The sequence below is a fragment of the Eptesicus fuscus genome, chromosome 4 (genome assembly GCF_027574615.1).
Source record: "Eptesicus fuscus isolate TK198812 chromosome 4, DD_ASM_mEF_20220401, whole genome shotgun sequence".
NCBI classification, from domain to species: Eukaryota; Metazoa; Chordata; class Mammalia; order Chiroptera; family Vespertilionidae; genus Eptesicus; species Eptesicus fuscus.
In genome coordinates, this window is record NC_072476.1 from 2,384,205 (window position 1) to 2,406,827 (window position 22,623).

The 22,623-nt window shown below is 48.4% G+C and overlaps 1 protein-coding gene across 1 annotated transcript in view; it reads left to right on the forward strand.

Moving 5' to 3' along the window:
- The window catches only part of VWA3A (von Willebrand factor A domain containing 3A), a 57,535-nt gene that overhangs the window by 9,697 nt on the left and 25,215 nt on the right, over positions 1-22,623 (forward strand). Inside the window, exons 3-6 of the mRNA XM_054714412.1 lie at positions 19,764-19,888; positions 19,966-20,040; positions 21,150-21,204; positions 22,375-22,473. Coding sequence (XP_054570387.1) covers positions 19,764-19,888; positions 19,966-20,040; positions 21,150-21,204; positions 22,375-22,473 — 354 coding nt within the window. The remainder of the gene's footprint in view (positions 1-19,763; positions 19,889-19,965; positions 20,041-21,149; positions 21,205-22,374; positions 22,474-22,623) is intronic.

Here is a 22,623-nt window from a genome sequence, read left to right on the forward strand (position 1 = left end):
AAGTCTTTTATTCATTTTGAGTTTATCTTGTGTATGGTGTAAGTTGACGGCCTAGTTTCATTTTTTTACATGTAGCTGTCCAATTTTCCCAACACCATTTAGTGAAGAGACTGTCTTGATTCCATTGTATGCTCTTGCCTTCTTTGCCAAATATTAATTGAGCATAATGGCTTGGGTCGATTTCTGAGTCTCTTTTCTGTTCCATTGATCTATATGCCTGTACTTGTGCCAGTACCAGACTGTTTTGATTACGATGGCTTTGTAGTATAACTTGATATCTGGTATTGTTATCCCTCTAACTTTGTTCTTCTTTCTCAAGATTTCTGCAGCTATTCGGGGTCTTTTTTGGTTCCATATAAATTTTTGGAGAGTTGGTTCTAGATCTGTGAAATATGCCATTGGTATTTTAATAGGGATTGCATTGAATCTGTAGATTGCTTTGGATAGTATGGACATTTTAATGATGTTAGTTCTACCAATCCATGAACATGGTATATTCTTCCACTTGTTTATATCTTCCTCTATTTTTCAACACCTTATAGTTTTCAAAGTACAAGTGTTTTAGTTCCTTGGTTAAGTTTATTCCTAATTACCATACTTTTTTTCCCCCCCAATGGTAAATGGGATTGTTTGTTTAATTTCTCTTTCTGAGAATTCATTATTGATGTATAAAAATGTCATTGATTTCCAGTAGTTAATTTTATATCCTGCTACATTGCCAAATTCATTTATTAAATCCAGTAGTTTTTGGTGGATTCTTTAGGATTTTCTATGTACAATATCATGTCATCTGTGAATAATGAGAGTTTTACTTCCTCCTTTGCAATTTGGATGCCTTTTATTTCTTCTTCTTGTCTGTTCACTGTGGCTAGCACTTCTAGTACTATGTTGAATAAGAGAGTAAAAACAGGCATCCCTGTCTTGTTCCTGTTCTTAGGGGAAGTGGTTTTAGTTTTTCCCCATTGAGTATGATGTGTGCTTACTGTAGGTTTGTCATATATGGCCTTCATTGTGTTGAGGTATGATCCCTCTAGTCCCAGTTTGCTGAGAGTTTTTATCAAAAATGGGTGTTGGATTTTGTCAAATGCTTTTTCTGCATCTATTGATATGATCATGTGGTTTTTGTCTTTCAATTTGTTGATGTGGTGCAACACGTTTATTGACTTGAGAATATTGTACTAGCCTTACATCCCTGGAATAAAGACCACTTGGTTATGGTGTCTGATCTTTTTAATATATTGGGGGATTCAATTTGCTAATATGTTGTTGAGGATTTTGGCATCTATGTTCATCAGGGATATTGGCCTGTAATTTTCTTTCTTTGAAGTGTCTTTTTCAGGTTTTACATTAGAACTAGAAGCCCGATGCATGAAATTCATGCAAGGGGGTTGGTCCTCACAGCCCTGGGTGCCTCGGCCGGCCCTTGCAGCCCTTTGCAGCCTCGGCCGGCCCTTCATCTGGAAGGTCTTCTGGAAGGATGTTCAGCTGTTCGGTCTAATTAGTATATTAGCTCTTTATTATATAGGATTATATAGGATAATGCTGGCCTCATAAAAAGAAGTTGGAAGTGTTCCTTCCTCTTGGAGTTTTTGGGATAGTTGAGGAGTATAGGTATTAGTTCTTCTTTGAATGTTTAGTAAAACTCTCCTATGAAGCCATCTGGACCAGGGCTTTCATTTGCTGGGAGATTTTTTTTTAATGTATTTTTTATTGTTGATAGTATTACAGATATCTTCCAGGCTCCTCTCTTACCCCCGTCCTCCCAGCTCTTACACCCCCCCAGGTCTTCACTACCCTATTGCCTGTGTCCATGGGCTATGCATATATAAAATAGCCTAAGCAACCATTCGACCGGTAGCTATGATGTGCACTGACCACTAGGGGGCAGATGCTCAACGCACAGGCATGGAAACATGGAAGAGACCAATGAATCTTAGAGGGAAGCGGGGAGGAGGGGGGAGAAGAGATTAACCAAAGATTTTATATGCATACTAGAGACCCAGTGCACAGATTTCTGCACCAGTGGGGTCCCTCGGCCTGGCCTACGGGGATCAGGCTGAAACCAGCAGTCCAACATCTTCCGAGGGGCCCCATAAGTTCTTTGGTTTATCTGTTCTCATTCCCCCAGCCCCACACCGAGGTATGTCAGTCTGTTCCATGCCTCTATGCTTCAGGTCTTATTTTGTTGGTCAGTTCATTTTGTTCATTAGATTCCACAAATAAATGAGATCATGTGATATTTGTCTTTCTCGGTTTGGCTTATTTCACTTAACATATTTTCCAGGTCCATCCATGCTGTCCCAAAGGGTAAGAGAACCCCTCTTTTTACAGCCGCATAGTATCCCATTGTGTAAATGTCCCACAGCTTTTTTTTATCCATTCATCTACTGATGGGTACTTGGGCTGTTTCCAATTCTTAGCTATTGTAAACAACACTGCTATGAACATTCCTTCTGATTGGTGTTTTGGGGGTTTCTTATGATACATTCCCAGAAGTGGGATCACTGGGTCAAACAGAAGTTCCATATTTAATTTTTTGAGGAAATTCCATATTGTTTTCCACAGTGGCTGCACCAATCTGCATTCCCATCAGCAGTGAACTAGTGATCCCTTTTCTCCACATCCTCTCCAGCACTTGTTGTCAGTTTTTTGAAGATAGCCATCTGACTGGTGTAGGGTGATATCTCATTGTGGCTTTAATTTGCATTTCTCTGATGGTTAGTGACTTTGAGCATTTTTTCATATGTCTCTTGGCCATTTGTATGTCTTCTTTGGAGAAATGTCTATTCAGGCCTTCTGCCCATTTTTTAATTGGATTGTGTATCTTCCTTTTGTTGAGTTGTATGAGTACTTTACATATTTTGGATATTACCCCCTTATCAGATGTATCATTGGCAAATATGTTTTCCTATACAGTGGGTTCCCTTTTCATTTTGATGTGGTTTCTTTTGCTGTGCAGAACCTTTTTATTTTGATGTAGTCCCATTGTTTATTTTCTCCTTAGTTTCCTTTGCTCTAGTGCCGCAGTCTTTCCACAGCTAGGGTTCAGGAATCTGGAGAAGGACTGCATATAAATGAATTGAGAGACTAGATAAGAAATATAAATTTGGGAGGCATGGCGGAGCCAGGGGAGGCTCCACTTTCTAGTGAAGTGGGCTCTCCGAATGTTTGGACCCACAGCTTTTTATTCCCACATTTTTCCCTTTAGCAAAGCAGATATACATACCAAAGGTAAAGTTTGGTAAACAATAAAGGACCATCAGGTTGGGGAAACTGCCCTCAGCTGTCTGGCAGCAGGCAATAATATGCAGATCTTCAGCCCTGCTGAAGGTGTCCATCAGCCTTCTGAGGAACTTCTTGCATAATTATGACCTGCTGGAATTTGCCACCAGCACCCTAGGAGATATATCTATAAACATATTGCTACTAGAGATGTCTGAGATTTTACTGCCTATGTTCTCCTCTATGATTATGGTTTCATGCCTTACATTTAAGTCTTTTATTCATCTTGAGTTTATTCTTGTGTATGATATTAGTTGGTGGGCTAGTTTCATCTTTTTGCATCTCTCTGTCCAGTTTTCCCAACACCATTTGTTGAAGAGACTATCTTTACTCCATTGTATGCTCTTGCCTCCTTTGTCAAATATTAATTGACCATAATGGTGTGGATCAATTTCTGTGGTCTCTGTTCTGGTCTATATGCATGTTCTTGTGCCAGTAACAGGCTGTTTTTGTTATAATGGCTTTGTAGTATAGTTTGATATCCGGTATTGTGATCCCTCTTACTTTGTTCTTCTTCCTCAAGGTTACTTCAGGTATTTGCGGTCTTTATGGTTTCATATAAATTTTTGGAGTATTTGTCCTAGCTCTGTGAAGTATGCCATTGGTATTTTAATAGGGATTGCATTGAATCTATAGATTGCTTTGGGTAGTATAGACATTTTAATGATATTAATTCTTCCAATCCATGAACATGGTATATGCTTCCATTTGTTTGTATCTTCCTCTATTTCTTTTCAATGTCCTTTCATTTTACAAGTATCCCATCTTTTACCTCCTTGGTTAAGTTTATTACTAAGTATCTTATTTTTGTTGCAGTGGTAAATGGGATTGCTTTTTTAGTTTCTCTTTCTGACAGTTCATTATTGGTGTATAAAAATGCCATCAATTTCTGGATATTGATTTTGTATCTGGCTATCTTGCCAAATTTATTTTTTTTAAGTTTGGTAGTTTCCTGGTGGAGTCTTTGGGTGTCATATATATATATTTAAAGGCCCAGTGCACCAGATTCATGCACTCAGGGGATCCCTCAGCCTAGCCTGTGCCCTCTCACAGTCCAGGAGCCCTCTTCCCCCGGGGCCTAAGCCATCAGTTGGACATCCTTAGCACTGCCATGGAGGTGGAAGTGGAAGAGGTTCCCGCCACCGCCACAGCACTCGCCAGCCATGAGCCCAGCTTCTGGTTGAACAGTGTTCTCCCTGTGGGAGTGCACTGACCACCAGGGAGCAACTTCTGCATTGAACGTTTGCCCCCTGGTGGTCAGTGCATGTCTTAGTGACTAGTCGTTCCACTGTTTGGTCAATTTGCATATTAGCCTTTTATTATCTAGGATTTTTATTGATTTCAGAGAGGAAGGAAGAGGGAGAGAGAAATAGAAAGATGAGAGAGAATCACTGACCAGCTGCCTCCCACACGCGCCCCCACTGGGGATCAAGCCCACAACCTGGGCATATGACCTTGGCTGGAATCAAACACAAGACCCTTCAGTCTTCAGGCCAATGTTCCATGCACTGACAATTTCACTTCCTCCTTTCCAATTTGGATGCCTTTTATCTCTTCTTTGTTTCTGATTGCTGTGGCTAGGACTTCCAATGCTATCCTATATAATAAAAGCCTAGGTGGCGTCGCATGACATCATCACAAGATGGCCACCACAAGATGGCTGCCCTCATGTCATCACAAGATGGCTGTCCTCATGTTGTTAAAAGATGGCCACCACAAGATGGCTGCCACAGATGGCTGGCAGGGGAGGGCAATTGGGAGTGACCAGGCCTGCAGGGAGGGCAGTTGTGGGGGACCAGGCCTGCAGGGGAGGGCAGTTGGAGGCGACCAGGTTGGCAGGGAAGGGAAGTTAGGGGTCATCAGGCTGGCAGGGGAGGGCAGTTGAGGGTGAGATCAGGCCATCAGGAGAAGGCAGTTGTGGGGGACCAGGCCTGCAGGGGAGGGCAGTTGGGGGTGATCAGGTTGTCAGGGGAGCGGTTAGGGGGCGATCAGGCTGGCAGGCAGAAAAGGTTAGGAGCAATCAGGCAGGCAGGCAGGCGAGCAGTTAGGAGCCACCAGTCCCGGATTGTGAGAGGGATGTCTGACTGCCCATTTAGGCCCGATCCCTCTAGGGGTCCCAGATTGGAGAGGGTGCAGGCCAGGCTGAGGGACACCCACCCCCCGACCCTGTCCACGAATTTTATGCACCGGGCATCTAGTGTTGAATAAGAGTGGTGTAAGCAGACATCCTTGTCTTGTTCCTGTTTTTAGGGGAAATGGTTTTATGTGTGTGTGTTTTTAAGTTTTTACACATTTTTATTAATTTCAGAGAGTAAAGGAGAGGGAGAGAGAGCTAGAAACATTAATGATAAGAGAGAATCACTGATCAGCTGCCTCCTGCATGGCCCCTACTGGGGATCAAGCCCACAACTTGGGCATGTGCCCTTGACCAGAATTGAACCCAAGACCCTTCAGTCTGCAGGCCAATGCTATATTCACTGAGTCAAACCAGCCAGGGCTAGGGGAAATCATTTTAGTTTTTGCCCATTGAGTATGATGTTTGCTGTAGGTTTGTCATATATGGCCTTTATTATGTTGAGGTATGATCCCTCTATTCTCAATTTGCTGAGAGTTGTTATCTAAAACAACTGGATTTTGTCAAATGCTTTTTCTACATCTATTAATATGATCATATGGTTTTTATCTTTTAATTTATATGATGTATCACAATTATTTATTTGCAGACATTGTACCAGCCTTGCCTCCCTAGAATAAAGCCCACTTGGTCATGGTGTATGATCTTTTTAATATATTGCTGGATCCGATTTGCTAATATGTTGTTGAGGATTTTAGTGTCCATGTTCATCAGGAATATTGGTCTGTAATTTTATTTCTTTGTAGTGTCTTTTTCTGGTTTTGTATTAGGATAATGCTGGCCTCATAAAAAGAAGTTGGAAGTGTTCCTTCCTCTTGGATTTTTTGGAATAATTTGAGAAGTATATGTATTGATTCTTCTTTGAATGTTTGGTAAAACTCCCCTGTGAAGCCATCTGAACCAGGGCTTTTGTTTGCTGGGTTGTTGTTTTTCATTAGTGCTTCAATTTCATCAGCAGTTATTCAGGTTTTCTGATTCTTCCTGATTCCGTTTTGGGAGATTGTTTTTCTAGGAATTTGTCCATTTCATCCACATTGTCCAGCTTGTTGGCATATAGTTATTCATAGTATTTTCTTATAATCCTTTGTATTTCTGTGGTGTCAGTGTTATTTCTCTGCTTTCGTTTCTGATTTTGTTTATTTGGGTCATCTCTCTTTGTTTCTTGAGAATCTGGCTAATAGTTCATCAATCTTGTTTATAGTTTAAAAGATCAGCTCTGGGTTTCAGTGGACTTTTTAAATTTTTTAAATACATTTTTTATTGATTTCAGAGAAGAAGTGAGAGGGAGAGAGAGATAGAAACATCAATGATGAGAGAGAATCATTGATCAGCTGCCTCCTGCCAATCAATTTATTTCTGCTCTAATCTTTATTATTTATTTCATTCTACTTCCTTTGGACTTTTCTTCCTATTCTCTTTCTAATGCATTTAGTTGTAGGGTTGGATAGTTTATTAATCCTTTTTCTTGTTTCTTGAGGTAGGCCTGTAGTGCTATGAATTTCCCTCTCAGGACTGCTTTACAGTGTCCCATAGGTTTTGGGTTGTTGTGTGTTTATTTTCATTTGTTTCCAGGAAGTTGTTTTTTTTTTTTTATTTCTTGATCTCATTGGTAACTCATTCATTGTTTAATAACATGCTATTTAGCCTCCATGTGTTTGAATGTTTTGGGGTGTTTTAATTTCATTCCATTGTGATCTGAGAAGATGCTTGATATAGTTTCAGTCTTCTTGAACTTGTAGAGACTTGTTTTGTGTCCTAACATGTGGTGTATCTTTGAGAATGACCCACGTCAACTTGAGAAGAATGTATATTCTGCAGCTTTGGGGTGAAATGTTCTATAAATGTCAACTAAATCCATCTGATCCAGGGTGTCATTTAGAGTAACTTTTTCCTTATTAATTTTTTTTGTCTGGAAGATCTATCCAGTGAAGTCAATGGGGTGTTAAAGTCCCCTACTATGATTGTATTGTTGTCAATCTCTCCCTTAAATTCCTCCAGAAGTTTTAAAAACATATTTTTATGCTCCTATATTGGGTGCATATATGTTTACCAGGGTTATATCCTCTTGTTTAATCATTCCCTTTAGTATTATGTATTGACCTTTGTTGTCTTTTGTGATGGCCTTCATTTTGAACTCTATTTTGTCAGATATGAGTATTGCTACTCCGGCTATTTTTTCTTTCTATTGGCATGGAAAATTTTTTTCCATCCCTTCACTGTCATCCTGTGTGAGTCTTTTGTTCTGAGGTGAGTCTCTTGTAGACAGCATATAATTGGGTCATGTTTTTGTATCAATTCAGCTACCTGTGTCTTTTGATTGAAGCATTTAGTCCATTTACACTTAAGGTTATTATTGATAGGTATTTATTTATTGCCATTTTAATTCTCTCTCTATCTTTCTCTCTTTCTTTCTTCTTCTCATTACAGCAGTCCCTTTAGCATTTCTTGCAGTGCTGGTTTGATGGTGATAAACTCTTTTAGCCTTTTGTTTGTTTATATGTTTGGAAGCTCTTTATTTCACCATCTATTTTGAATGATATCCTTGCTGGATATAGTAATACTAGAGGCCCAGTGCACAAATTCATGCACTGGTGGGGTCCAGTCGGCCCACCCTGATGGGGGCCGATTGGGGCAGGGCCAGCTGGGGCGAGGGGCCATGGTTGTTCTAGTCATTCTGCCATTCAGTTGCTGGGCTTTTATTATATAGGATTAGTCAGCTCAGACAGCCATAACAAAATATCATAAATTTGTGTGGCTTAAACAACAGAAATGTATTTTTCTCACAGTTCTGGAGGCTGGAATTTGGGGTCAGGGTACCAGCATAGCATCATCCCATACACCATAAAGTGGTGGATTGATTGGCAGTCAGGGCACATGCCCAGATACAGATTCAATACCCAGTCTAGTGAGTGCAGGAAACAATGGAGCAATGTTTCTCTCTCTCTCCCTTCTTCTCTCTGAGATCAATTAAAATGAGTGATAAATAAATAATGTTCTATAAGTATGGTTTTAACAGGAAAGACATTAGTGATCTATGAAGTGAAAAACTCATTATAACACATATTACAGCATGACCCCATTTAAAAAAATATTTATTGATTTCAGAGGAAGGGAGAGGAAGACATAGATAGAAACATCAATGATGAGAATCATTGATCAGCTGCCTCCTGCACGCCCCCACTGAGGATCAAGCCTGAAATCTGGCCAGGAATCATATCGTGACCTCCTGGTTCATAGATGGATGTTCAACCACTGAGCCCCACCAGCCGGGCCCCATTTTTATCAATACTAGGCACATAGGTACATTGGCTCACTCCTAGATGAAAGTCTGAAATTGCCGAAACTCCTTTCTGGACATGAATTCCTTTCTGCCGATTGGATGTGCTTGCACAATATTTTGATGCCCAAAGTGTGGCAGAGGCATCTTCCCGCAGTTTGGGCTGTTTGCTGCTGGTGATCATGTTTGCAGAGATGTGGAGGTTTTCTGCAGCGGAATCCAGGCTGTGCACAGGCAGTTGTGGCAGAGGCAGTGCCCAGTGACCTGTTTTGTGGGAGCTGGAGGGCACTTGTGGGGGCAGCAGTTTCCTGATCCCCGGGTCACAGCTGTGCCAGAGTGTCCTAGAATTCAGTTGTGGCTGAGGGGGCAGCTCCTCCCGCTGGGCAGGGAGTCTTTCCTGGGGGCCCAGCCTAATACCCACTCCTCCAGCTTTCCAATGATTTCCCAAGCACCAATTCCCTGTGCTAAATTCTTTCCTGCCTAAAATAGCAAAGATCTAAAAACATTTTGGATCCTCCACTTTCAATAAAAACAAAGCTGCACAGGGTCAGGTCTGAGAAGGGGTGAGGTGCTGCGGAAGGCTCCCTTCTTTGAGTCTCAGCTTCCTCTTCTATAGAACCGAGACCAAAGATTATCTGTTCATAGTTACTGAAGACCGTGGCAGCTGTGTTTCCCGAAGATGGCCACAGCATTTCCCATCCCTCCTGTGGCCTTGCCACTTTCCACCACGTCCTCTCTCTTGAAGTGGGGCTGACTATACTGGTTGCCTGCAGAATTCCAAGGCCAAGGCCGAAAAGGTGCAGGGCTGCAATCCCGCCCACTCCCCCAGGGTTTCCAGCTGCTCGGGGCTCTGGTTGGTGCGGGGCCTTGCCCTCCTGGCTCCCTTCCTCTCCGGGTGGCGGTCCAGCACCTCGCTGCACACCATGGCCCACCTGCTGGGCAGGGTAAGAGCCCAGGTCGGGCCTCGCACCTCCTGGCTCCTTTGTTGCCTGTGCCCTGCAGCCCTTATTCCTGTCGCTGCTCCAACCGGGGCCAGATGTCTGGGTGCTGTGTGTGGCCCGCAGGGACAGCTGTGGCTACCAGGAAAGCTTCCCTATCCCATCCCCGACTCTGGAGCCCTGATCCTGGATCCACTTCCACCAAAGGAGAGTTTTGCTCGTGCAGCTACCCGAGACCAAGCACCTCCAAGATCCCTGGACCCCAAATTTCTGCCAGGCAAGGTGGTTGGTTGGCTGGCTGGCCCCGCCCTGATCGGGGTGTTGGGGGTGATCCAGCCCAGATCAGGCTGGTTGGCTGCCACAGTGCGTGTCATAGCCACTGGTCGTTCTGGTCATTCTGCTGTAATAGTCCCTGGGTTTTTATATATATAGACTATAGGCCCAGTGCACATAATTTGTGCATGGGAGGGTGTCCTTCAGCCCGGCCTGCACCTCTCCAATCTGGGACACCTTGGGGGACATCCCTCTTGCAATCCAGGACCACTGGCTCCTAACTGCTCACCTGCCTGCCTGCCTGATCGCCCCTAACCCACTCTGCCTGCCTGCCTGATCACCCCTAACCACTCTGCCTGCCTGCCTGATCACCCCTAACTGCCCTCCCCTGCTGGCCTGATCGCCTCTAACTGTCCTCCCCTGCCGGCCTGATTACCCCTAACTGCCTCTGCCTGGGCCCCTGCCACTGTGGCTTTGTCCAGAAGGAAGGCAGGATGGCTGGAAGATGTTCAGTCGACCGGATCTAATTAGCATATTACCCTTTAATTAGTATAGATTAGTTTTCATTGCCTTGAATACTTCATGCCATTTCCTTCTGGCCTGGGGAGTTTCTAATGAAAAATCAGGTATCAGCCTTATGGGAGCTCCTTTGTAGGTGACCAATTACTTTTCTCTTGCTGCCTTTAAGATTCTCTCTTTGTGTTTAATTTTTGACATTTTAATTATGATGTTTCTGGGTGTGGGCCTGTTTGGGTTCTTCTTGCTTGGGACTCTCTTTGCCTCTGAACTTATGTGACTTTTTCTTTCACCAAGTTAGGGAAGTTATCTGCCATTATTTCTTCAAAAATATTCTCTATCCCTTTCTCACTTTCTTCTCCTTCTAGCACTCCTGTTATGCAAGAATTGTTGTTTCATGTTTTCCCACAGCTCCCTTAAGCTGTCCTGTTTTTTAAATACTTTTTTCATTTTGGTTCTCTGAGTGTTTTTTTCTGACCTGTCTTCTAATTCACTGATCCAATCCTCAGCCTCTCCTAATCTGCTGTGTATTCCTTCCAATGTATTTTGTTTGTTTGTTTGTTTGTTTTTGTTAACCCTCACCCAAGGATATGTTTCCATTGATTTTTTTTAAGGGAGAATGGGAGAGAGATAGACAGAGAGAAACATTGCTGTGAGAGAATGAGAGAAGCACATTGATTGGTTGCCTCTTGCACAAGCCCTAACCAGGGCCGGGGTCTGGAAGGAGACTGCAATCATGGTATGTGACGTTGACCAGAACCAAACCCGGGACCCTTTGGTCTGTAGGCTGATGCTATATTCGTGGAGCCAAACTGGCTAAGGCCAACTTGTTCTTTATTAGTGCTATGTCATTCTTTATTTTCAACTGTTCTTTTTTCATAGTTACTGTATTTTTTCTCATTCTGTTAAGCATCTTTGCCCTCATTATTCTGAACTCTATGTATGATAAATTTCTTATCTCCATTTTGTTTAGCTCTCCTTTTGGAGAATTCTTTGTTATTTCATTTGGGGCTCATTTTTTTTAATCTCCCTGTTTTGGCTGCCTATTTGTGTTTGTATCTGTGTATTAGGTGGATCTGCTACAACTCCCAATCTGTAGTGTAGGACAATGTCAGATGCTCTTTGTGACTAGCCCTTAGAACCCTGTTTGGAGCTTTTAGCGATCCTCAACTTGTGACTCCTTTGTTTGGACTGGGTGCCTTTGGAAAGGACCAAGATGTGCATCAGGGTCTGCTTTGCCAGCCCCAGGCCCAGAAGGGGATCAGACAAAGACTCAAAGCCCCCAGAGATCCACTTCTTCAGGCTATCGACTACAGGGTGGGACAAGAGGTCTTCTAACAGGGTGGGGCAACTGCCTTCCCCCAGGCATAAACTGCCTGGGTAGCTAAGGTCTGCAGAGAAAAATAATCTCTGCAGCATGAGGGAATGACTCAGCACACAAAACTGTGATGGCTACCCTCCAAGCTCCAACCCCTGAGCCCCCAGCCCTGTTCTCTCCTCATACAGTTCCAGCCCCCTCTACCCTCCCTCTTCCAGACCCCAAGGTGAGTGGCTGCACACGAAATTTTGTGCATTGGCCCTTTAAGAATGTGTCTGCATTTCCAGCCATCTCTGGCTGACACACAGCAAGCCTGCTGCTTCTTTCAGCCATATGTTCTGTGGGTACCTTTCTCAGTTCTGGTGCTCTGGGGTGGGGGCCCAGATTGCGGTTTAGACCCCAAAGTTCTCAGTGGGTACCCCCCACAGCTAAAATATCCCTCCAGACCTTCAGCTGCTGTCTGTGGGAACCCAGCCACCCCTTCCACGTCTCCGCACTTCCTACCAGACTATGCATTCTCCACTTTCAGTCCTTGGTTATCAGGGTTCTCTCCAGTCAGCCTTCAGTTGATTTTTCAAGGTTCTTTTTTTCTGTTTTAGTTGAATTTCCAGTTTGGTCCTGGAAGAGTGTCAGTGTAGCTTTCACTTACTCTGCCACCATTTTTAATTTAACCTTCAAGTATTAATAATAGAAAATCAGTGTCCAAAACATGATGGATCATTTCAAATGCAAGTAAAATGGAAGGGGAATTGCTTCTGCTATGCTCAGTGTCCTAGGCCAGAGATGGATGAGTCCTGAAAGAGGAGAAGGGCGCCATCTAGTGTTCAGATGAGGAGTGGCAATGCTTTCCTAAGTGGGAAAGGAGGATGGTTTTCGGCGGTGTTGTTCAAGGGCAGGACATTAATTAGCATAAAGTCACATAATGAGAAAGTTATCCTTTCAGTCCCCCCTCTCTCAAGTCTTAATGAGGTAGTCACAGTTTGGTGCTAGTTTAAAGACAATGAATTATGGTTACATCATGACTTGAGCTATTCTATTCCATTTGAATCCCTGCTTAGAAAGTGTTTGACACATAATAAGTGCTATTTAAGTGTTTACTTTAATTACCAGCACTTTTCACACTTCTTTAACATTTGCTAATTTCCTTTTGAAACAGAGAGAAAGCAGGCCTCAGGCACAAAACTTAAGACACAATACTATCTTGCTGGAACGTGTAATAGCATTATACTGTCACTAGAAGCCCGGTGCACGAAATTTGTGCACGGTGGGGGGTTGTCCCTCAGCTCAGCCTGTAACCTCTCCAATCTGGGACTCCTGGAGGACATCCCTCTCACAATCCAGGACTGCTGGCTCCCAACTGCTTGCCTGCCTGCCTTCCTGATTGCCCCTAACCGCTTCTGCCTGCCAGCCTGATCACCCCCTAACCACTCCGCTGCCAGCCTGGTTGATGCTTAACTGCTCCCTTGCCAGCCTGTTTGCCCCCAACTTCCCTCCTCTGCCAGCCTGGTCACCCCTAACTGCCCTCTCCTGCAGGGTTGATCACCTCCAACTGCCCTCCCTTGCAGGCCTGGTCCCTCTCAACTGCCCTCCCTTGCAGGCTGGGTACCTCCCAACTGCCCTCTCCTGCTGGCCATCTTGTAGTGGCCATCTTGTGTCCACATGGGGGCAGGATCTTTGACCACATGGGGGCAGCCATATTGTGTGTTGCAGTGATGATCAATCTGCATATTACTCTTTTATTAGATAGGATAGAGGCCTGGTACAGGGGTGGGGGCCAGCTGGTTTGCACTGAAGGGTGTCCCGGATCAGGGGGGGTTCCCTTGGGGCATGGGGCGGCCTGAGCGAGAGGCCTGTGGTGGTTTGCAGGCCGGCCACGCCCCGTGGCAACCCAAGCGGAGGCCCTGGTATCTGGAATTTATTTTCCTTCTACAATTGAAACTTTTTAGCCTGGAGCGGAGCCAAGCCTGCTGCTCCCTCCAGGGCGGCAGCCATTTCTGTGGCAGTTAATTCACCTTCTACAATTGAAACTTTGTTGCCTTAAGCGGGTGAGCCCGGCCAGGGTGTGCGGAAAGCTTTGCTTCCCCTGTTGCTGGCGGCAACCCTGGCCTGCTCTCTCAAGCTCCATTCTGCCGCCATTTGTTTGAGTTTGTTTACCTTCTATAATTGAAACTTTGTAGCTTGAGTGGAGGCTTAGGCCTGCAACGGCTATGGAAAGCTTGGCTTGCTCTGTTACCTGGGAAACCTTGCTCTCTGTGGCTGTAGCCATCTTGGATGGGGTTAATTTGCATACTCACCCTGATTGGCTGGTGGGCATGGCTTGGCTGGTGGGTGTGGCTTATGTAGCGGAGTGATGGTTAATTTGCATATTACCATTTTATTAGAGAGGAATTGTCTTCCTTTTATGGTTACTTTCTGCTGTCACTGAGAACGATGTTTGCGTAAGCACGTGCTCTGTACGGTAGCCTCACCCTGCTCATTTTAATGGTGCAGAGAGAGACTTGCTCAGCACCGCAAAGCTGAAAGTGGAGAGCCCATTGTTTGAGCAGCAAATTGACGCTAAGAAACAGGTTGTATTTGCCAGTAATGCGTTTAACACAGGTTCACTGAGGGAGTTATAACAGTTCCACAAGCCAATAGCAACAGGTAATATCTATATATATAAAAGCCTAAGCAACTGTTTGACCGTTTAACCAGTAGCTATGACATGCACTGACCACTGAGGGGAAGACGCTCAACGCTCAGGCATGGAAACATGGAACAGACTAATGAATCTCAGAGGGAAAGGGGAAGAGGGAGGATGGGAAGAGATTAACCAAAGATCTTATATGCATACTAGAGGCCTGGTGCATGGATTTGTGCACTGGTGGGGGTCCCTTGGCCTGGCCTGTGGGAATTGGGCTGAAACAGGCAGTCCAACATCCCCTGAGAGGTCCCGGATTGCAAGAGGGTGCAAGCCTCTAGTCTCTTAATAAACCAATCTATAATAATAAAAATGTAATATGCTAATTAGACCAGATGTCCTTCTGGATGAAGCCGGGGCTGTGAGGGAAGCCCGGGTCCCAGGTGCCTACTGGTGGCCAGAGGGAAGCCTGGGTTCCGGGTGCTAGAGGGAAGCTGGGGGAAGGAAGGCCTACTCTTGCATGAATTTTGTGCATTGGGCCTCTAGTAAAGAAATAACATACTTTGAATGAAGTTACAATTGTTTCAGGCAAGAGGAATGTGAGGGAAATAAAAGTCCAAATTCAATGGGGGTGCACCCTCCGAGCTGATGAGTGGATTCTCAGAAGAGCTGATGTCCTGCCGCCAGGGCAAAGAGAAAGTTTCCTGTGGTTAGAACATGTTACTGGGGAGTGATGGCACTGTGCTGGTGGGCAAGCTCATCTCCTTCTTGGGGCTGCTGCATGGTTTTACCCCTTCTGGTAAAGAGTCATCTTACCATGGCAGTAGCTAATGCCCAAGGTCTTTGGAGGGCTATGTAATGAGCAAAGCATCCTCTTGTCCAGGCCGAACACTCTAGGTGCGTCCTCACGAAGTCTGGTATTTGAAGGATAAATGTCCTCTAGCTGTAGCTGCTTCCCCACGTTCTTACCCATAGGCCCAGCAGTGCCCGCCATCAGCTGAGCTACTGCTTACCAATGACAGCATCCATCGCAGCTCCTACAATGTAAACAGCTTCCCTCTTAGATCAGAACTTCCTTTGAGTCATAAGCAAGTGGAATTGAAACATCAAACAGCCACTCTCCCTCCACTCTCTTCCTCTTCCCGTGCCCTCTGTCCTCTGCAGGGCAGCTTAGTCAGCCATAGCATGTCACCTCCACCCTGGCCACCACTCGCTGCTGCCATGAGAGCCCTGTGTATTCAAGCCAAGGCGGAACCCACTTAGGGTTCAAGCAGGTGCCCAGGAGCAGGTGAAGTCATCTTTGAGTCTAGGCTGGGGTGCCAGTGGGTTAAATGGTGCTCAGGCCCATTCTGCAGTCATCAGCTGCTAGGGCGGTTTCCCTTACCGTGGAAGAGAGTATTGTGTCTTAAGTTTTGTGCCTGAGGCCTGCTTTCTCTCTGTTTCAAAAGGAAATTAGCAAATGATGCCATTCTGTACCCTAAGTGAGTTGCAGCAACTCTGGCAACATTTAAGGTCAATCTATCACATGGACAGCAGTGATTGTGCTGGAAGCTCTTCCCTGCCTGGCACAGGCTTGGCACACCTTCCCAGCCTCTTCTCGTCATGCTGCCCTGTACGTATTCCACTCCAACCACAGTGAGCATCTTTCTGTTCTTCAGACCCTCTGACCTCTCGCCCTCATGCCTCTGAAGAGAACGTGTGCTCCAAGCTATGCATAGGGCTGGCTCATCTTAACTTCAAATCCTGGCCCAGAGGCTAAAGTGACCCCCCATCTCCACCCTAGCCCTTTTCTCTTACATTTCCCTGCTCCGTATTCTTTTTTATTTAATTCAATAAATCTTTATTGTTCAGATTATTACAATTGTTCCTCTTTTTTCCCCCCATAGCTCCCCTCCACCCAGTTCCCACCCCACCCTCTGCCCTTACCTCCCCCGCATTATCCTCATCCATAGGTGTACGATTTTTATCCAGTCTCTTCCCGCACCCCCGCACACACCCCTTTCCCCCTGAGAATTGTCATTCCACTCCCTTTCTATGCCCCTGATTCTATTATATTCACCAGTTTATTCTGTTCATCAGATTTTTTATTCACTTGATTTTTAGATTCACTTGTTGATAGATATGTATTTGTTATTCATAATTTTTATCTTTACCTTTTTCTTCTTCTTCCTCTTCTTAAAGAATACCTTTCAGCATTCCATATAATACTGGTTTGGTGTTCATGAACTCCTTTAGCTTTTTCTTATCTGTGAAGCTCTTTATCTGCCCTTCAAGTCTGAATGATAGCTTTGCTGAGTAGAGTAATCTTGGTTGTAGGTTCTTGCTATTCATCACTTGGAATATTTCTTGCCACTTCCTTCTGGCCTGCATAGTTTCTGTTGAGAAATCAGCTGACAATCATATGGGTGCTCCCTTATAGGTAATTAACTGTTTTTCTCTTGCTGCTTTTAAGATTCTCTCTTTGTCTTTTGCCCTTGGCATTTTAATTATGATGTGTCTTGGTGTGGTCCTCTTTGGATTTTTTTTGTTTGAGGTTCTGTGTGCTTCCTGGACTTGTAAGTCTATTTCTTTCACCAGGTGGGGGAAGTTTTCTGTCATTATTTCTTCAAATAGGTTTTTAGTATCTTGCTCTCTCTCTCTTCTTCTGGCACCCCCATAATTCTGATGTTGGTACACTTGAAGTTGTCCCAGAGGCTCCTTACACTATCTTCAAATTTTTGGATTCTTTTTTCTTTTTGCTTTTCCAGTTGAGTGTGTTTTGCTTCTTTGTATTTCAAATCTTTGACTTGATTCTTGCGGTCCTCTAGTCTGCTGTTAGGTCTCTGTATAATATTTTTTATTTCAGTCAGTGTATGTTTAATTTCTAGTTGGTCCTTTTTCATATCCTCGAGGGTCTCACTAAGTTTATCGGCCTTTTCTAGGAAATTCTTGAAAAACCTTATAATTGTCATTTTGAACTCTATATTTGTTTTCGTCCAATTCTTTCATTTGTGATCTGTTTCTTTGTCTCCGCATTTTCGCTGCTTCCCTGAGTTGATAGGGTAGCTTTGTGTGCTAGGTGTCCTATAGGGCCCAGTGGCTCAGCCTCCCCAGTTACCTGAGGTGGACACTCTTGGTGCACCCCTTTGTGGACTGTGTGCACAGTCTTGTTGTAGTTAAGTCTTTTTTTTTTTTTTTAATATATTTTATTGATTTTTTTGCAGAGAGGAAGAGAGAAGGATAGAGAGTTGGAAACATCGATGAGAGAGAAACAGCCATCAGCTGCCTCCTGCACACCTCCTACGGGGGATGTGCCCGCAACCAAGGTACATGCCCTTGACTGGAATCGAACCTGGGTCCTTTCAGTCCGCAGGCCAACGCTCTATCCACTGAGCCAAACCGGTTAGGGCTGTAGTTAAGTCTTGATTGTTGTTGGTATCACTGGGAGGAATTGACCTCCAGGCCAATTGGCTGTGAGGATCAGCTGTGTGTATGCCGGGAGAACTTCTGTGCTGGAGACAGCCGTATAGGACCAGACTTGCAAAATTGCAAAAGCCTCTGTGCTCATCTTGGATGGGGCAGAGTCTCAGGGCTGAGCAGATAGCCTTGGCTTCCCGTCAGCCCTGCCCTATGAGGCCCCTGGGTCTCAGTGTCCCTCGGTAATCACTGCAAGCACCTCTGAGAAGAAGCCGTCCTCGAGTTTTGCCCACTGCCAGACAGCCCAGTTTCTCCCCAAATGGGTCTGGGTTCCCAGATTCTCGCCCGGAACTGGAGTTCAGCGCAGTCAGGAGCTTTTGTCTCCTTCCCGCTTGAGAAAGCCAGCGGTGCACTCAGCAGTCAGTCCTCTCCTCTTGCGCTCGCGTGCACGCCTCCGGACCTCTGCCTTTCACAGCTCCCCTGAGTCTCCGTGTGCTTTTCTCTTTTCCTGACAGTCCAGATTCCCCCCGTATGAGTCTGGGTCCCCAGGGTCTCGCCCGGAACTGGGGTTCAATGCAGCCGGGAGCTTCTATCTCCCTCCCGCTTGGGATAGCCAGCCAGGCACTCAGACGCCCGTCCTCTCTGCGCATACGTGCGCGCATCTCCATACCTCAGCCCTTTGCAGCTCCTCTGAATCTCTGTGTGCTTTCCTCTTTCCTTCTAGTTGTAGAATTTCCATTCAGCCAGCCTTCCTGTGGTTCTGGATGATGTCCGTTCTGTCTTTTAGTTGTAGTTTTGAAATTGTTGTGCGAGGCAGCAGTTTAGGTGTTTACCTATGCTGCCATCTTGGTTTCTCCCTCTGCTTTCTGAAATTATGTTCACTGACTTTGTTCATCCTTACTGTCCATCCACACACACTAGAATGTAAGCTACTAGAAGGCGAGGACATTTCCATCTGGTTTTATTTTATTTATTTATTTTTTAAACTCCTCACTCAAGGATATTTTTTCATTGATTTTTAGAGAGTAGAAGGGAGAGGGAAAGACAGAGAAATATCAATGTGAGAGAAACACATCGATTGGTTGCCTCCTGCATGTGCCCCTGACCAGGGCCCAGGTGGGGAGGAGCCTGCAACCAAGGTACATGCCCTTGACCAGAGTCGAACTCAGGACCCACAGGCCGAAGCTCTACCACGGAGCCACACCGGCCAGGGCTCCATCTTGTTGTAGCACCTTGTTCCTTGTAGCTCGAGCACCAGGAATGGTGCCTGGTTCACAGTGGGCGCACAGCACCCCTGGGAGGGAAAGGAATGCAGCCTCCCGAAGGGGGACGGTCAGGGCGGCTCAGCTGGGGCAGCTCGCCCGCCGCTGCGCCCAGAAGCATCCCCAGAGCTGACTCTCACCGTGAAGGACTCAGCTCCACCACCAAGGCCCGCCGCCCCATGGGAGCTTCGCACCTGGAAGGTCACAGGCGTCACTAGGTAATGTGAGGTGGGTGGCCCTTCTCGGGCGGACTCCTGTGTCGGCTAGAAGGTTCTTCCCCTAAAGCTGTCGCCCGAAGGGAGCCGCGGGCAGGGGTGCAGGCACCGTGTGCTTGCTTGGCGAGCCTGTGTGACTTTCTCTTGTTGGTCCTGAGCTGGAAACGGGACAAAAGGTGGGAATGCTGGCGCCATTGACCAAGCCCAGGCGTTCCGGGCCAGCTGCTCAGAGGTCATGGGCCATAGTTCTGTGGTCACCTGGGGTCTGGCTGGGGTGTCACACTTGGCCCCCAAGGCAGGCCGTGGTGAGAGTGGCCCCTCAGGGTCCAGCCACAATGAGGGGCGAGGAGAAGGAGGGGAGCGGGTGCTGCCGGGCGCTGGCCCCGCGTCCCTCAGCAGGCGAGCCCCGCAGACTGCTCTCCGCAGGACCTGTCAGACGGCCGCCTCGGGCGTCTGTGTGGAGGACCGGACCGCACCGCAGCCTGGCCCTCTTCCGCGGCTTCATTGTTTGACTCTGGCTTCCCTCTCACAGAGGCTGCGGGGAGCCGAGGCCCAGCCTTCAGCGGAGGATGACTCGCGAGCTTGGCTTTCGGCTCACAGTTTAGAGTTTGAGAAGCTCACCGTGGCCGACCTGGTCAGCCAGGGCACACCTGTGCTGTAAGTCGCCGCCCCCGCCTGCACCCAGTGACAGCTGGCCCGGCCCCAGGCGCCCTTCACCAGGCTTTGCTCTGCAGGGAGGAGGGCAGCAGCGCCGTGGACGTGCACTTCTCCGCCCAGGCCGCCCGCCGGCTGGAGGCGAAGCTCTCTGAGTGAGTGTGTGTCCCGTGCGCGCCCCCTCCCCCCCCCCATCTGCCAAACGGCAGTCTCTGTGGGACTCGGGCAGGTCTCCTCCCGCGGCTCGCTCCAGTTCCGGTTTTCCAAATAGAGAGGTCGGCCCCGTCTCCGTTTCCTCAGCCTCTAAGGTTGATGCTCCCCTTGGAGAGACACACACCCCGCGTCCTCTGCTGTGTCAGGGCTCGGAGGGACCCTCAGTGACCCAGGGCGGGGTCCAGACTTTGTGATGTCGCAGTGGCAGGCCCCCTCCATCCGGGCGCGGCGCCGGGTTCCTGTTGTCCTGAGGTTTCCTGCAAAGCGAGGATAATCACCAGTTGCTCACATTCACTCATGGGCCGGGGATTCTCCCAGGGCTGCACGCATTATTTAATCAGTCCCACAGCTTAAAATAGCGTGTTACTCTTAAGTTAACTAAACGTCAGCGGCTAAATGACCAATTTGTCAAGTTTATCAAAACATTTGGACTATAACTTCCGTAGCAATTGTTATGGAGTTGGAGGGTTTAAACAGGTTTTAAAGAACATTTTGGTTGGTTGGTTTTCATTGTAAACCGAGCATTTGAAGCAGTGTTCCAGTCTGTTCAGTCCGTTGGTCACTGGGAAATTTCAAGGGATTGGCTTTCATTTTCCGAGTTGACGTTTGGGAAATGGACTTGAATGGAGTCCCGGTACCATCTGCACGTTGGAGATGATGCTGCCAGGCCGCTCGGATGGAAGACGTGGGCGGGGTTGCTGAGAGCTCCCCACCTTGGCCCCATGTAAAACCACACCCCACCTGCGGCCCCAGGGTCTCACACCCAAAGCCTTCCAGGCCCTGCTCTAGGCCCCCACATCCCCCCACTGAGCCTCTAATGAGGGTGACCTGCGTGTTTGGGGCGAAGTGCCCCTCCGTACCCGGAGGAGAGTCCCCCTGAGAGGCCGGGTGTGAGGAGCGGGGCAGCGAGGGAACGCCTCACTGTCCCGCTGCACCGGGCCTCGCAGTCCCCACCCGAGACACAGGACGAAGCCACCGCCCACTCTCCGTGGAGGTGGTGTGGCTCGCTGACCCTGACCTCGGGCGACGGCTCTTTCCGGTGCTTTGACAGGATGATCGGACTCTATCGACAGAGAATTCAGTGGCTCTCGGAAAGCAGCAGAAAGGTAACAGGTGGGGCTCAGCGTTGCCCCTCGCACCCATTCCCCGTCGGTTAGAGCCCTGCCCAGTGCCCCCATAGGCTTCCGGCCCGAACCGTCTTCAGCGACAGCAGAAACGCCCGCCCTCCACCCAGCGGTGTCCAGGCCGCAAGCACGCCGCCCTCGCCCCGGTTCTGCCCCGGTTCTGCCCTCCTCGGTGCTTTATTCTCAGGAGGCTGTCCCCAGGTTTGGGGAGACGCCCACCTGCTGGTGACGAGCCCGCAGGCCTCCCCTGCCCTCCAGCCCACCCTCCTGCCCTCCCAGGGCTGAGACACCCCAGCTGGCTAGGCCTGGAGCTGGTGCTCATTCCTGGGGAAAACCAGGGGACGGGGAGCTGGGGAGAGGGGTAACCCCCAAACCTCATGCACTGAGAGAGGCAGATGGTACACTTCTCTTGGAATGTTCACCAACTACAGCTTAAGAACATCGACCAAAAGGGGGCGGGGTGACAGGGGGGCTGAGGGAAGCGGGGGTGACAGGGGGACTGCGGGAGGCCGCCCCCCCCCCCCCCCCCCGCCCCCGCCTCCGGGCTGAGCGCCGTCTCCCGGCGGAGGGTCTCCCGTTGGGGCCTGAGCCCGGCCTCCGGAGGAAGCGGCTGAGTCCCAGTGCCCGGGCCGGCCCTCCGAACAGGGGCGCCCGGCCCCCGGCAGAGAGCCAGCGGAGGAGGGGAGCCAGGGCGGCGTCCGGGCTGACCCGGGGCTGTGGCGGAGCGGGAGGGCGGGCCTGGGGCGGCAGGTGGGGGGGCGGCGGGGGCAAGTCCCACGGAGGGTTTCTCGGAAGCCTCTTTGGCGGGTGTCTTGGCCCGGGGAGGCCAGAGGGCCCTGGAGGGAGCTGCCCCGCGCCCCGCACCCCGCACCCCGCACCCCGCACCCCGCGGCCCCGCACCCCGCACCCCGCGGCCCCGCACCCCGCACCCCGCGGCCCCGCACCCCGCGGCCCCGCACCCCACAGCCCCGCACCCCGCACCCCGCACCCCACAGCCCCGCACCCCGCACCCCGCACCCCGCACCCTGCACCCCGCGCCCCGCAGCAGGAGCGGGCGCTCAGGGAAGGCCGCCCCCGCGCTGCTGCTCGCCGAGGCGGGAGGGTGGCCGGCCTCGCTGCGGAGCCCGCTCACCGGCGCCCTCTCTGGCTCAGGCGTTTGGCCTCCTCCCCGGGGCCGGCGTGGGGCTCCTCGTGGACGCGGCCGCCCTGGGCGGGGGCCCTCGGAGAGAAGAGTTCCTGCGCGACCTCGCGGTGAGTCCGGGCGGAGGCCCCGCTCCTGTGCGTCCCGCTCTGTCCGCAGCCGGTGAAGGGCGCGTCTGACAGCAGCCCCCCCCCCCCCCCACCCCGCCACCTTAGCACAGAGCATCCCTGCGAACTGGGCTTGGTCTCCGACTCCCTCCC